The sequence below is a fragment of the Anomaloglossus baeobatrachus genome, chromosome 6, assembly GCF_048569485.1.
Source record: "Anomaloglossus baeobatrachus isolate aAnoBae1 chromosome 6, aAnoBae1.hap1, whole genome shotgun sequence".
In the NCBI taxonomy this organism is placed as follows: Eukaryota; Metazoa; Chordata; class Amphibia; order Anura; family Aromobatidae; genus Anomaloglossus; species Anomaloglossus baeobatrachus.
In genome coordinates this window covers 94492656-94505144 of record NC_134358.1, presented here as the reverse complement: position 1 = coordinate 94505144, position 12489 = coordinate 94492656, and the positions used below count along the sequence as shown (strand labels likewise).

Sequence of the window (12489 nt, the reverse complement as noted above, 5' to 3'; positions counted from 1 at the left end):
AAAATGAAACCCCTTACATTCGAGGAACAAATGCATTCAAATGACATTAGTATCATCAAATTTGTAAAATATTCAAAAAAGTTCCCCCTCTTTTTCATTTAAAAATTTTCAAAAAAAACAATTTTTTTGAATCCAAGTATTCCATATATTGAAAAGCTCTCCAATCTCACGCGGATGCCAACGAACTGCCAAATTCTTGGAAACTTCAGTTTTCTGTTCAACAGTGAGAAACGGCGACTGGATCGAATAAAAAATATGATAATGGATATAGAATCGCTCTGGAGGGAAACTCTAGACTTCCCACTTTTATCCAGTGCACTCATCAGAAAGAAACTCAATCGTCTGATTGATCTAAATGACAAAAACAAAAAGAAACCTTCTGATAAATTCACTGCAACACTTTCTCAGTTATTTGATGTCACCAACGTTAATGGAGAATGGAAAAACTCGGAGGATAAAGAGCTCTACCTGAGGCAAGTTGAGAGTGGAGGCAAGGTTGGTTATTCGACGCTCAAACAAGCTCCTTTGGAATCAATTCATCCAAGAAAACGAATCCGACTATCAATATTTCAAGCTCAAGCCAGCACTTCGCAATCGCAACCCACACATGATACTGTCTCTGAATCTTTACCCGAGACTCCAAAGCCAACCTCTTCTTCCGCGTCATCTCCTCCTGAACGCACACCGAAATACAAAAGAGCAAGCACTACAACAGCGAGTTTACTGGTACTGAAAAACAACATTTCTACACATAAAGCAAATAAAGTGCTTGCAACCATTGCTGAACAAGGTCATGATGTACCGGTTCCAAGTCAGTCGGGTGTCTGGAGACAAATAATCTCAGAAGGACAGAAAATGAAAACCAAAATTTTTGAAAAACTTCAACGCAAAGATCCCTATTGTCTCCACTTCGATGGTAAAAGAATCCAAGGGGAAGAGTATCAAGTAGTTCTGCTGAAAAATACCACAACCGAAATCAAACTCGGTATTCTGAAATGTGAGCATGGTTCTGCCACGGCTATTCACAAGGAACTACATCAGCTAATTGATGAATACGACGCTTGGGAAAATATTCGCATGATAATCTGCGACATGGCAGCAGTAAATACTGGTTGTTTGAACGGGATTGTAACGCTGATACAGGATGATGTCTTGAGAAAGGGCTTTCAGAAGCCACAATACATTGGCTGTCAACACCATGTACTCGACCTCCTACTGAAGCACGTCATGAATTTCCTTATTCCAGAGTCAACGAAGAAACCAGAACTCAATTATTTCTTCATTGACAAATTAACAGAAAACTATGCCTCACTTCAGATTGATTACCACCAAGTTGCAACAGATGATGTCAACACAGGCGAGAATCCTGGATGGCGACTTGATTTCAAGTTCTTATATGAACTATGTCAGGCATATTGTCATTACAAAACAACATCACGTTGGCCTCGAATCAGTTGGAAGAAACTCCAAAACCTGCACATGGCAAAATGGAACTCGCGAGCTGTATATGCTGTTATAGCATTTTTTCTGATACCAGAGTGGCGCCGCGTCCTCGGTATAGCATGCAACTTCATCTGCTATGAATGGGCAAATGCCTGGTTCCAGTCGCAACAATACAACGAAGCGTCCTTCAATGAACTGTTAACCTCACTCACCAAGACAAAGTGCAAGAAAGCAATTAAGTGTTTGAAGGCGCACTGGTTGGTCAAGGAGTCATTAATTGACATTCCCAGATCTAACCAAAATGCTGAACGTGCTGTAAAACTGATGGAGGAACTACATGCGAAATAAAAAAAAATTGAATTTTTGAATCTAAAATTCATAGGAAAAAATAATTTTTAAATCACTTCTTTTGTACATATTGTACTTATAATTAACTGTTTTATATTTGTTAAAAAACGAATAATAAAAGTTGCTTAGTTATTACTATTATCGTTTCAATAATGCAAAATTGCATGTCCTTTTTTGGGGGGAAAAAATATTTTTTGCCTTATTTCATTTGAATGAAAGGGGGAACTTTTTAAAAAAAAACAAAAAAAAAGCAATACTTATTCTTAAATTACCCATAAAAGTTCCTCAATTGCACATGGTTTCATAAAAAATTTTTTTTGTCATTACACTAATGGAGGGGACATGCTAAGTTCTCGCTCACAGGTTACTGCAATGTGTGATGGAACTTTTAATAATAGAACACAGTAAGCCGGGGAGAGGAAGTGATCAATGTAAACATTAGAGCTGCAGCTGCAGACTCCAAGTGATGCTATCTGCATGATAACATGTTTATATTACTACCCTCTTTCCCTGAAAATAAGACCATATCTTATATTAATTTTTTGCTGCTAAAGATGCACTAGGTCTTATTTTCAGGGGATGCCTTATTTTTCCATGAAGAAGAATTCACATTTATTGTTGAACAAAAAAAAATGAACATTTATTATATACTGTACAGTAGTGGTCATCACAAACCAGCATAAACAGACAAACTGAATCCTATCAAGAATTTCTTGTTACTACCATTATTTCCATATACGACATGCCCTGGTGTTCTGTTCGGCGGGCATGCTTCCAAACAAAAACTTTGCTAGGTCTTACTTTCAGGGGAGGCCTTATATTTAGGAATTCAGCAAAAACTCTACTAGGTCTTATTTTAAGGGGAAACAGGGTATAATAAGACTATGGATGCATTTAGTGGTATATAATATCTCGATTGATGAATAAAACATTAAATGAGTTAGGGTAGTGGTAACGTCTTTAAAGGCCGCTTTACACGCTGCGATCTCGCTAGCGTGCGTACCCGCCCCCATCGTTTGTGCGTCATGGGCATATCGCTGCCCGTGGCACACAAAATCACGCGGACCCGTCACACTGACTTACCTGCATAGCGACGTCGCTGTGACCAGCTTATCGCCTCCTTTCTAAGGGGGCGGTTCGTTTGGCGTCACAGCGATGTGTGCTGCTGCAGGAACGACGAACAACATCGTAACTGCAGCAGCAACGATAGTTGAGATTAGGGGGGATGTCACCGATTAGCGATTTTGAACGTTTTTGCAACGATTCAAAATCACTAATAGGTGTCACACGCAACGACATCGCTAACGCGGCCGGATGTGCGTCACAAAATCAGTGACCCCCAACGACATCGCTTTAGCGATTGTCGTAGCGTATAAAGCGGCCTTTAGTATACCTCCAACAGAACGGTGCAAAGTTCATTACTGTATAGGCATATAGTGACATTCATACCCTTAGGGTCCCATGATATATAAAGATGTATACTGCAGTATACAATTCTTTTCTGGATGCACAAGGACATTCTGGGAGCTGCTGGCTTTCAGTCATGCAGGCGTGCGCCAAAACAATTACAGTCAGTTACTCACAGAACTCAGACAGTGCATTAGTACAGAGCCAGCTGTCTGTTAGTACTGGGGCATGCTTACTGCAGCTGCTCTGAGTGCTGTGAGCGGTAACGGTAATTGCTGCAGGCATGCCTGCATGACTGAAAGCTGGCAGCTCCTGGGAGAAATAAAGTTAATTTTCTCCCAGGTGCAGCACTTTCAGTACTGGGGCTGACCACCATCACAACTCTATTATCCTGCAGATTAATCCTATTGTTGCAGGGTAATAGCATTTTCTGACCTGACAGGTTTACTTTAATGTCATTGCTTATGAATAAACCATATCTTTTTATCCAATACCTATTAACAATTACATGTTCTTTTTGTAAAGATCGTCTCCAGTAAGAAACTGACCAAACCTCTTGTGTTAAAAAATGGGAGACCAGCTGGAAAAGGATCAATTACGGTACAGTTATTTTCATGTTCAATTTGTCTTGGGTGTTTTTGTGATATAGATTATTATGTTTTTATGGTGTAAGACCAACAGGGAAGAGTATTTTTCTGTGTATGTTCAGCATAACCTGAACAAAGTCTGATAATATGGTAGAATTTAGCTTGTGTACAGTAGCGATCAAAATTATTAAATCCCCAATGAAAAAAAACCAAACAAGAACAATGTAAATAGTTAAACGCCATGAAAGCCCATTTACACTGCAAGATTATCGTGAACACGTGTTACTAAGAACATTTCAGTGTAAACAGGCCCCTAATCACCTTAGAAAAAGCTAGTTCATCTGGTGAAAAGAACTTTTGATCTGCACAAAAGGTCATAGTTCTCAGTAGCATATTGTCCTATATGACAAGGACCTGTGCTGTTGACAAAAATGTCAGGCCCTGTGCACTGAACAATCTGTTACAGATCTGTGTAAACAGGCTATTAAACATCCGCCGATTGGTAAATATTTACCAATTGCTGGTCATTTAACACTATAAGGGTACGTGCACATGATCCGGACATGCTGCGTCCTGGACGCAATATGTCCTATCCTGCGGGGCCCGGGGTGCTCTCCGCAAGAGACCGCAGCTGCCCGAACCCAATATCAGTGCTCAAGCAGCTGCAGACTTTTTCTCTGTGCAGAGAACACTCATGGCTCCGCATCATAAAATATCTAGAAATCCCATCCACTGTGCTTGTACTGTACAACGCAGCATTTTGGACCCAAGCGAACATATGCTGCGTCCAAAACGTTGTGAACACTGATCGAGGACACGCAGCTTTAGACGGGTAGTGTAAACTCACCTTACAAGAATAAGTGGTTTCTCCAAATTCAGCACAAAGGGCCACTATTACTGACTACTTCAGCCTAAGAATGTTTAAGCCCCTTCATGACAAGCGTCTTTACTACTAGTATTGCCCCTGCTGCAAAGATGATGCATAGCTAGACAGCAGCTTTTTGAGAAATCTTAGCCGATTTCTCATGGGCAATGGCTTCCAGTTCATTAATAATCTTAGGTCTGCATGCTGCAACAACCTTCTTCAAATCCCATCAAAGTTTTTCTATGGGATTCAAATAAGAAAGGTCGCTGCAACAACCACTCCACACTCTTCCAGAACTTCTGAAACTAAGCTTTGATGGACTTTGAGGTATGCTTCATATACTCAAAACCATATAAATAAGTCAGCGAAGTTGTGGGGTCCTGTTCTTTAGAGTGATGAAACAAAACTGGAGCTTTTCAGACCTATGGTTCAGCGGTATGTTTGGAAGAGGAATAGTTAAGCATATGCTGAAAAAACACACTACTTACAGTGAAGCATTAATGCTCTCTACAGTGAAGCATGGCAGGGGCTCAGTGATACCTCCAGTGAAGCATGGTGGGGGCTTGGTGATGCCTACAGTGAATCATGACAGCTGTTTGGTGATCCTTACAGTGAAGCATGCTGGGGGCTTGGTGATACCTACAGTGAAGCATAGTGGGGGCTTGGGGATACCTACAGTGAAGCATGGTAAAGGCTTCATGATGCCTATAGTGAAGCTTGGTGGGGGATCGGTGATACCTACAGTGAAGTATGACAGGGGCTTGATGATTCCTATAGTGAGGCATGGAGGGGGATCGGTGATATCTACAGTGAAACATGGTGGGGGCTTGGTGATACCTGTAGTGAAGCATGGTGGGGGCTTGATGATACCTACAGTGAAGCACGGCGGAGGCTTGGTAATACCTACAGTGAAGCATGGCAAGGGCTTGGTGATGCCTACAGTGAAGCATAGTGGGGGCTTGGTGATACCTACAGTGAAGCATGGCAGGGGCTTGATGATGCTTATAGTGAAGCATGGCCGGTGCTTGGTGATACCTACAGTTAAGCATGGCAGGGGCTTGATGATACCTGTAGTGAAGCATGGCATGAGCTTGATGATGCCTATATTGAAGTATGGCGGGGACTCAGTGGTGCCTATGGTGAAGTGCGGAGGGTGTTTGGTGATGCTTACACTTAAGCATGGCAGGAGCTTGATGTTACCTACAGAAAAGCATGGCGGAGGCTCGATGAAGCCTATAGTGATGCTCAGTGGGGACTTGGTAATGCCTATAGGGAAGCATGATGGGGGCTCGGTGATGCTTACTGTGCAGCATGGTAGTGACTCAATGATTATCTGGGGCTGCTTTTCTTTTTCTGTCACTGGAAATCTACAACATGTGAAGGACAAAATAAATTCAATCAAGTATCACAAAATTTGTAGAGAAAACATCATGTCTCCAATACGGAAGCTGAAGCTTAGATGTCATTGGATCTTACAACAGGTCAACGATCCCACAGATAGTGAAAAGCTCTCCAACGCCTGGTTGCAGAATTCCTGGAAGATTCTGCAGTGGCGTCATATTCACCTTGAACCCCCTAAAAAAAATTTGGTGGGATTTAAAAAAAGCAGATGCAACCAAAGAAAATTAGTGAGTTCAAGGCTAAGATTTCTTAAGAACGCTGCCAGAAGAAGCTGATATCTGGCTATACCTCATGTCTGCAGCAGGTCATAACAGCCAAAGGTGGTGAAGTACTATAGACTCTTGTCAGTAAAGGTGATAGCAACAGTAACTACTTGGCCAAATTATATCGCTAAATTAGGGAAAGAACTTACCAAGCTTTCTTAGATATTCTTAAAAAAATAAATAATTCAGAGTAGAAAAATGTAAATGGGCTAAATATGCAAAAGTCACATATCCCTGGAGCATTCCTCCTATTACTGTAGCTATTCATATGATTTTACTTGTTAGCAAATGAAGATGAATGTTAACGTAACAAATTATTGCTTGTTTACAGCTGTGATAATAATAGGAAGCAACTAGAAAAAGACAAATTCCCCCTGTAGCGTTACACCACACCCTATGACAGTAATGGCCATCGTTTATGAACATGACGGATTCTCTGGGTTAGGCTAGGTTCCAATTTCCGTTGTTTATGATCAGTCACAAGCCGCCGCTCTGATAAACAACACAATCCGTTTGGCGGATTCCTTTGTTTCCCATAGACTTGCATGAGCGGCGGATTGCGACTGATGGCCTTGCGTTGCATCCGCTGCCCGACTGATCAGTTGTGGAACGACTGACCATCGGGCGGCAGGAACGCAGCATGTAATGATTTTTAAGCAGGGGAATCCTTTTGATTTCGCTGCGCATGTTCTCTCTCGGCGGCCGAACGATTAACTGATCGCCCGGCTGCCGGCTTATGAGAGCGATCAGCTGATCTCCCGGCCGCTGGCTTTTGAGAGCGATCAGCTGATCTCCCGGCCGCTGGCTTTTGAGAGCGATCAGCTGATCTTCCGGCCGCTGGCTTTTGAGAGCGACTGCGCTCTCAAAAGCCGACGGCCAGCTGATTGCTCTCAAAAGCTGGCGGCCAGCTATTGTGAACGATCACTCGTTTTACAACGGAATCCGCTTTTTCGTGACAATGAATTCCAATTTTTGTCATCCGTTGTACAACGCATCAGTCACAAGCGTCAAGCAACGCAGGTGACTGATGCAAAACAACGGAAATGTGAACCTAGCCTTACAAGGCATAAGAAATTAGCTCTCCTTCTGACTTTGTTACCTCCATAAGTTGTGTAATGAGGACGTCCCATTATATATCCTACTAAAATCCATTGATATTTTATCACTGTCTAGGTATTTGCAGAAGAGATGAAAGATAATCGAGTGGTGCAATTTGAAGCTGAAGCAAGAAAACTGGACAATAAGGTAATGGATGACGTGATGAAGAATTACAGTGCAAGCGGAGACGGGGCACGGCGCGGACAGCTGTATATCCTATGTACATATTACTCATTTCCAGAGTCATGGCCCTTAGGAATTACAGGTTTTCTTAAATTGCTTCCCCTTTCTCGTCATTTACAGATGGTTTTGTATAGAGGCGGGTGGCACATGTAATCACTCCACGCAAGTAGCTATTAGCCCCTTTCCTTGTTGGCATAGTCACAGCTGTTGTGATTGACAGACGCGTTCTGCAGCGAGGGCTGAAAAGAGCAAAAACTATGATCAGAACCAATTATGGGGAAAACTACGATCCTGGCCAATTGCCGTTTGTCCCGTAAACGTCAGATTCAGTAGCTGAAAACTCCCAGATTGGATAATATAGGCATCCAAAGCATTGTAAAACATAAAGATGAAATATAAAAGATAAATGAAAAATGTAAAATCTACACATGTAAAAAAAAAAGTTTAAAACATACTAGGAATTCCCACAATTGGTAACTGATACAACCGAAGCAAAAAAATAGTAATTTGGGGCCCAATTTATCATTCCATTTGGGTCGTTTTGGTGTAGTTTTTTTTTTCCCTCTTTTTCATTTGTTTTTAAGCATATTTAATTTGTGTTTGTTTGTTATGCTTTTTGTTTCATTCTGTGGTGTAATCTTTTTGGATATGAGGGTAGAAAATTAGAAAACATTTATGAAAATACCCCCCTTTTTGTGCCTATCATTGGCGTGCTATTCCTTTGTATACAGTAATTTTCTGTTTGTTGTGCTCGTCGTTGGTGGAGTTTGGGATTTTCAGATGTTTTTGCTGATTTCTCAATTGTAACTTTAAACTGTCTCACATTTTTTGTGCAAATGTACCCAATCTCCCCCTTATGCCGGCGTCACACGGTACGATATATCAGGCGATATGTCGGCGGGGTCACGTCGTAAGTGACGCACATCCGGCATCGTTTGATATATCGTACCGTGTGACAGCTACGAGCGACGGTGAACGAGCAAAAATACTCACCTTATCGTTGCTCGTTGACACGTCGCTCATTTTCAAAAAGTCGTTTCTTCTGTGCGCCGGTTGTTCATCGTTCCCGAGGCAGCACACATCGCTCCGTGTGACATCCCGGGAACGATGAACTGCAGCTTACCTGCACCCGCCGGCAATTCGGAAGGAAAGGGGTGGGTGGGATGTTTACGTCCCGCTCATCTCCGCCCCTCCACTTCTATTGGCTGGCCGCTGTGTGATGTCGCTGTGACGCCAAACGTCCTTTCTCCTTCAGGAAGAGGATGTTCGCCGCCCACAGCGACGTCGCTCAGCAGGTAAGTGTGTGTGACGGGGGTTAACGACTTTGTGCGCCACGGGCAACGTATTGCCCATGACGCACAAACGACGGGGGCGGGTACGATCGCTTGTGCAATCGCACGATAGATCGTCCCGTGTGACGCCAGCATAAGTCCTCCTTCACACATCAGTGATTCCAGTACGTACGCACTTCGACTTTTGTTTTCATACATACCAGAGACATGGACATACGTAGACCCATTAAAATTAATGGGTCTGCACACACATCAGTGTTTCCACAAGGACCGTGTGTCCATATGGAGCACCCGCGTGTCCGTGTATTCCGTATGGAGACAGGTCTGTTTTTCTCTGGCAGCACGGGTGTCACACGAACCGTACACTGATGTGTTGCGTGTGACATCAGTGTGACCCATACCGGAGAAAAAAAGTCTTTGAAATAAAATGAGTTCCTATACTCGCCTGACTCCAGCGCTGCTGTCTTCGGCGCTGCTAGCACTTGCTTCTGGGTCCCGCTCATTATGCTCATGAATATTCACTGCACCGCGGACCCGGAAGCAGCAGCGCCAGAGACAGCAGCACTGGGGACAGGTCAGTATAGATGTTCATGCTCTCCGTGTGCTACCTGGATGTCACACTGATAGAACAGGGACAGCACACGTGTGCCAAAATCACGGCACACGGATGGGCCATACGAACCTTCAACACAAACCGTGAAACTCGTGTGAAGGGGGCCTAAAAGAGAGTTAACCTGTCCCTGTAATCTCTGCACAAATTTTGCAATATTTTGACAGAACACGCAACTTTAGGTGCTGAAAAGTTCCAAAAGAGGTTAAAGACAGTAATAAGGAGCAATTCTTGAACCACATGTACAGTTTTGAAGAATTTGCCAGAAAAATCAACAAGAAATAGCACAAGACAAAAATAGAAAAGTGACTTAGAAAAACACAAATGATGATAGTGTTTAGAGAACTGTATAATAAAATCAATGGCAGAATTTATTGAAAATTTCTGTTCTTCACATCCTTAAGGGATTAATTGTTTTTTTCTTTTAGTTTTAAGTTGACCTAAGAAAAAAAGCTTTATAAGTTACAATACATATAATTTCCACCAAGGTTTATAATTAGGGATGATCGAATATCACAAATATTCGGCTATATTCGGCTTTGCGAATATTCGACGAATACGTCGCCGCTATGTGAATATTCGATGCGCAATGTAAGTCTATGGGAAGCCCGAATAGTTGCTATTCGGGTTTCCCATAGACTTACATTGCGCATCAAATATTCGCAAATAGTCGAATAGCGGCGACCTATTCGTCGAATATGGGCGTAGCCGAATATTTGAGGTATTCGATCATCCCTATTTATAATGTGCAGAGCGCCTTGACTACAATTTGCTTTGGTTCCTAGAATTGCAGGACACTGTGGAGCTAAAACACATGGTTCTATCAGTTGTATTTTTTTTTCCTGTTTTTGCAGGATTTATTTGGAAAATCGGATCCTTACTTGGAATTTCATAGGCAAACTGATGATGGAAGATGGCAGATGGTTCACAGAACAGAGGTAAGGATCTATGCCCTGTTTCCCCCAAAATAAGACCTATCCCGAAAATAAGCCCTAGTAAGATTTTTGAGGCTTTTATGAATATGCTTAAGGCTGCTTTACACGAGTCAATCCATCGTGCGATTTATTTGGCAAAGTCTTTTTTTTTTTTGTTTGTTTGTATCGCTGACAGGTAGTTGTCCATGTGTCACACGTTGAGTGTTGTCAAACGACCACAAAGCGCTCATCGATATATTGATTGGCCATGGCGGACGTCCAAAAGGCTTCACACATGTTTTCCTTTGGTCAATCTGTCTTTTGTATGGGCGTAATTAGGCAAACTATACAGCCCTCCGTGACGTTGTCTGGATTATTGCACGCCCTGAATTCTTCTGACCTGCTCAATCCAGTTCTGCTAATGTGGTTGATTGGTTACATCCCATATATATTGTTTCTCTTCTGCGTCTGTCTTTGTTGCCTCGTGTGTCCTTAGCATCATTCTTGTTTGTTGTTTGTTGTCTGGTTAATGTCGATTTTGATCCAAAAAGGAAAGATTGGCATATAACAACTTACCACAAAAAAGGGATAACAAGGAGTGAGGGCGGAAAATCCAGCGAACAAACAAATGTAAGAAAAATTAGGAGTAATGCACTATAAAACACTGTGCATGACGCCAAGGCTGAATGTTCACACATCATGACTACAGCTTCGTATTTTATAACAGTAATAACCAATCAAAACGCATCTGCTACAACCAATCCGATTAGATTAGGCGTGATTATTTAAAACCACAAATACGCCCTGAACGTTTACTGACGTCACAAACAACTACGAGGATGGCCGATTACACGGTGTCACACTTTGCAATGTGTCGTTCATTAAGACTAAACTGACCGATTTTATGGAATTAAACGATGAGTACACGATGGCCGAATTTCAAACGATTAGGCATCGGTTGGACTCGCAAGGAGCTGTCACATGAGGAGATGTCGTTACGAATGACGGAAGTGTGTCACAAAATCCGTGACCCCAACGATGCATCGCACAATAGATCGACTCGTGTAAAGCAGCCTTTAGAATATAAGGACTAGTTCAAAAATAAGCCCTAGTTGCAGTTCCATAAGGAAGTGTCCAACCAGCTAAAAAAGTTTAAAGAATACAGCTGGACTCTTCATCAAAGAAAGCAGACTTCCCCAAAAGACAGCAGAATCCCTCAAAAGAAAGCAGACACCCACCGAAAAAGAAATGCACTCAGCAGATCACAAACAATTAGAGTTAGCAAGTGCCCTTGGTGGATGGGCTCTCACACAGAGATCTGCGTCACTGTCATGTCCCTCACCATTCCAGCTGTATTGCACTGCAGCTTGGTAGTTACAATTAGCCTTTATGCCACATGAAAAACCCTCCAATTTGAGCAAGAAAATGTTGACGATTTTTTTATCTATATTGTCATCCATGTGTTCGTATTTTACGTCAGTGTGACACTCATATTTATACTTCACCAGTATGAAATGTACATGAGCAAATACAGATTCCTATGCTAATAATGGTATCCTTAGAACCGGATGCTATATGTATGATTTATATAGGATTAAAAAAAATTCTGTACCTGGAGACTTGAATGGCGAGTCTAATCTAAAATATGGAAGAGAATAATGCATGCTGCGATTTTATATTTTTTTATTTTACACGGACACTCTGTGGGAAAAACTAACACCTGATCAGCCTTATGCCGGCGTCACACGGTACGATATATCGTCCCGTGTGACGCCGGCATTACTCTATAACATTTTTTGCTGTCTGATTCTTACACAGCACATATTTGTATAAAACGCTCATCTGAACGAGCTCTTACACTGAATCCCTTCTGTTACGTGTTGAGTACAGTAACTGGTGAATTTTAGTTCTGATTCTTTCCAACCTTCCATGATTTCATAAATCAACGTAGTTTCCTGTCTTCTCTTTGGAAACGTGTTGAAATTGGAAAAAAAACAAAAAGTTATAGAAATTGCAGAAGAGAAATGAACAGCATTTGATTACCTTAGTAGAATTGCAGATATTGCATCAGATTGTGT

At 42.0% G+C, this 12489-nt stretch overlaps 1 protein-coding gene across 3 annotated transcripts in view; it reads left to right on the top strand.

The window, feature by feature from the left end:
* The window catches only part of CPNE3 (copine 3), a 132554-nt gene that overhangs the window by 56909 nt on the left and 63156 nt on the right, over positions 1-12489 (top strand). For all 3 annotated transcript variants that reach the window (XM_075353114.1, XM_075353113.1, XM_075353115.1), the window contains exons 4-6: positions 3724-3798; positions 7488-7559; positions 10352-10435. In XM_075353114.1, the coding sequence (XP_075209229.1) occupies positions 3724-3798; positions 7488-7559; positions 10352-10435 (231 nt within the window). The remainder of the gene's footprint in view (positions 1-3723; positions 3799-7487; positions 7560-10351; positions 10436-12489) is intronic.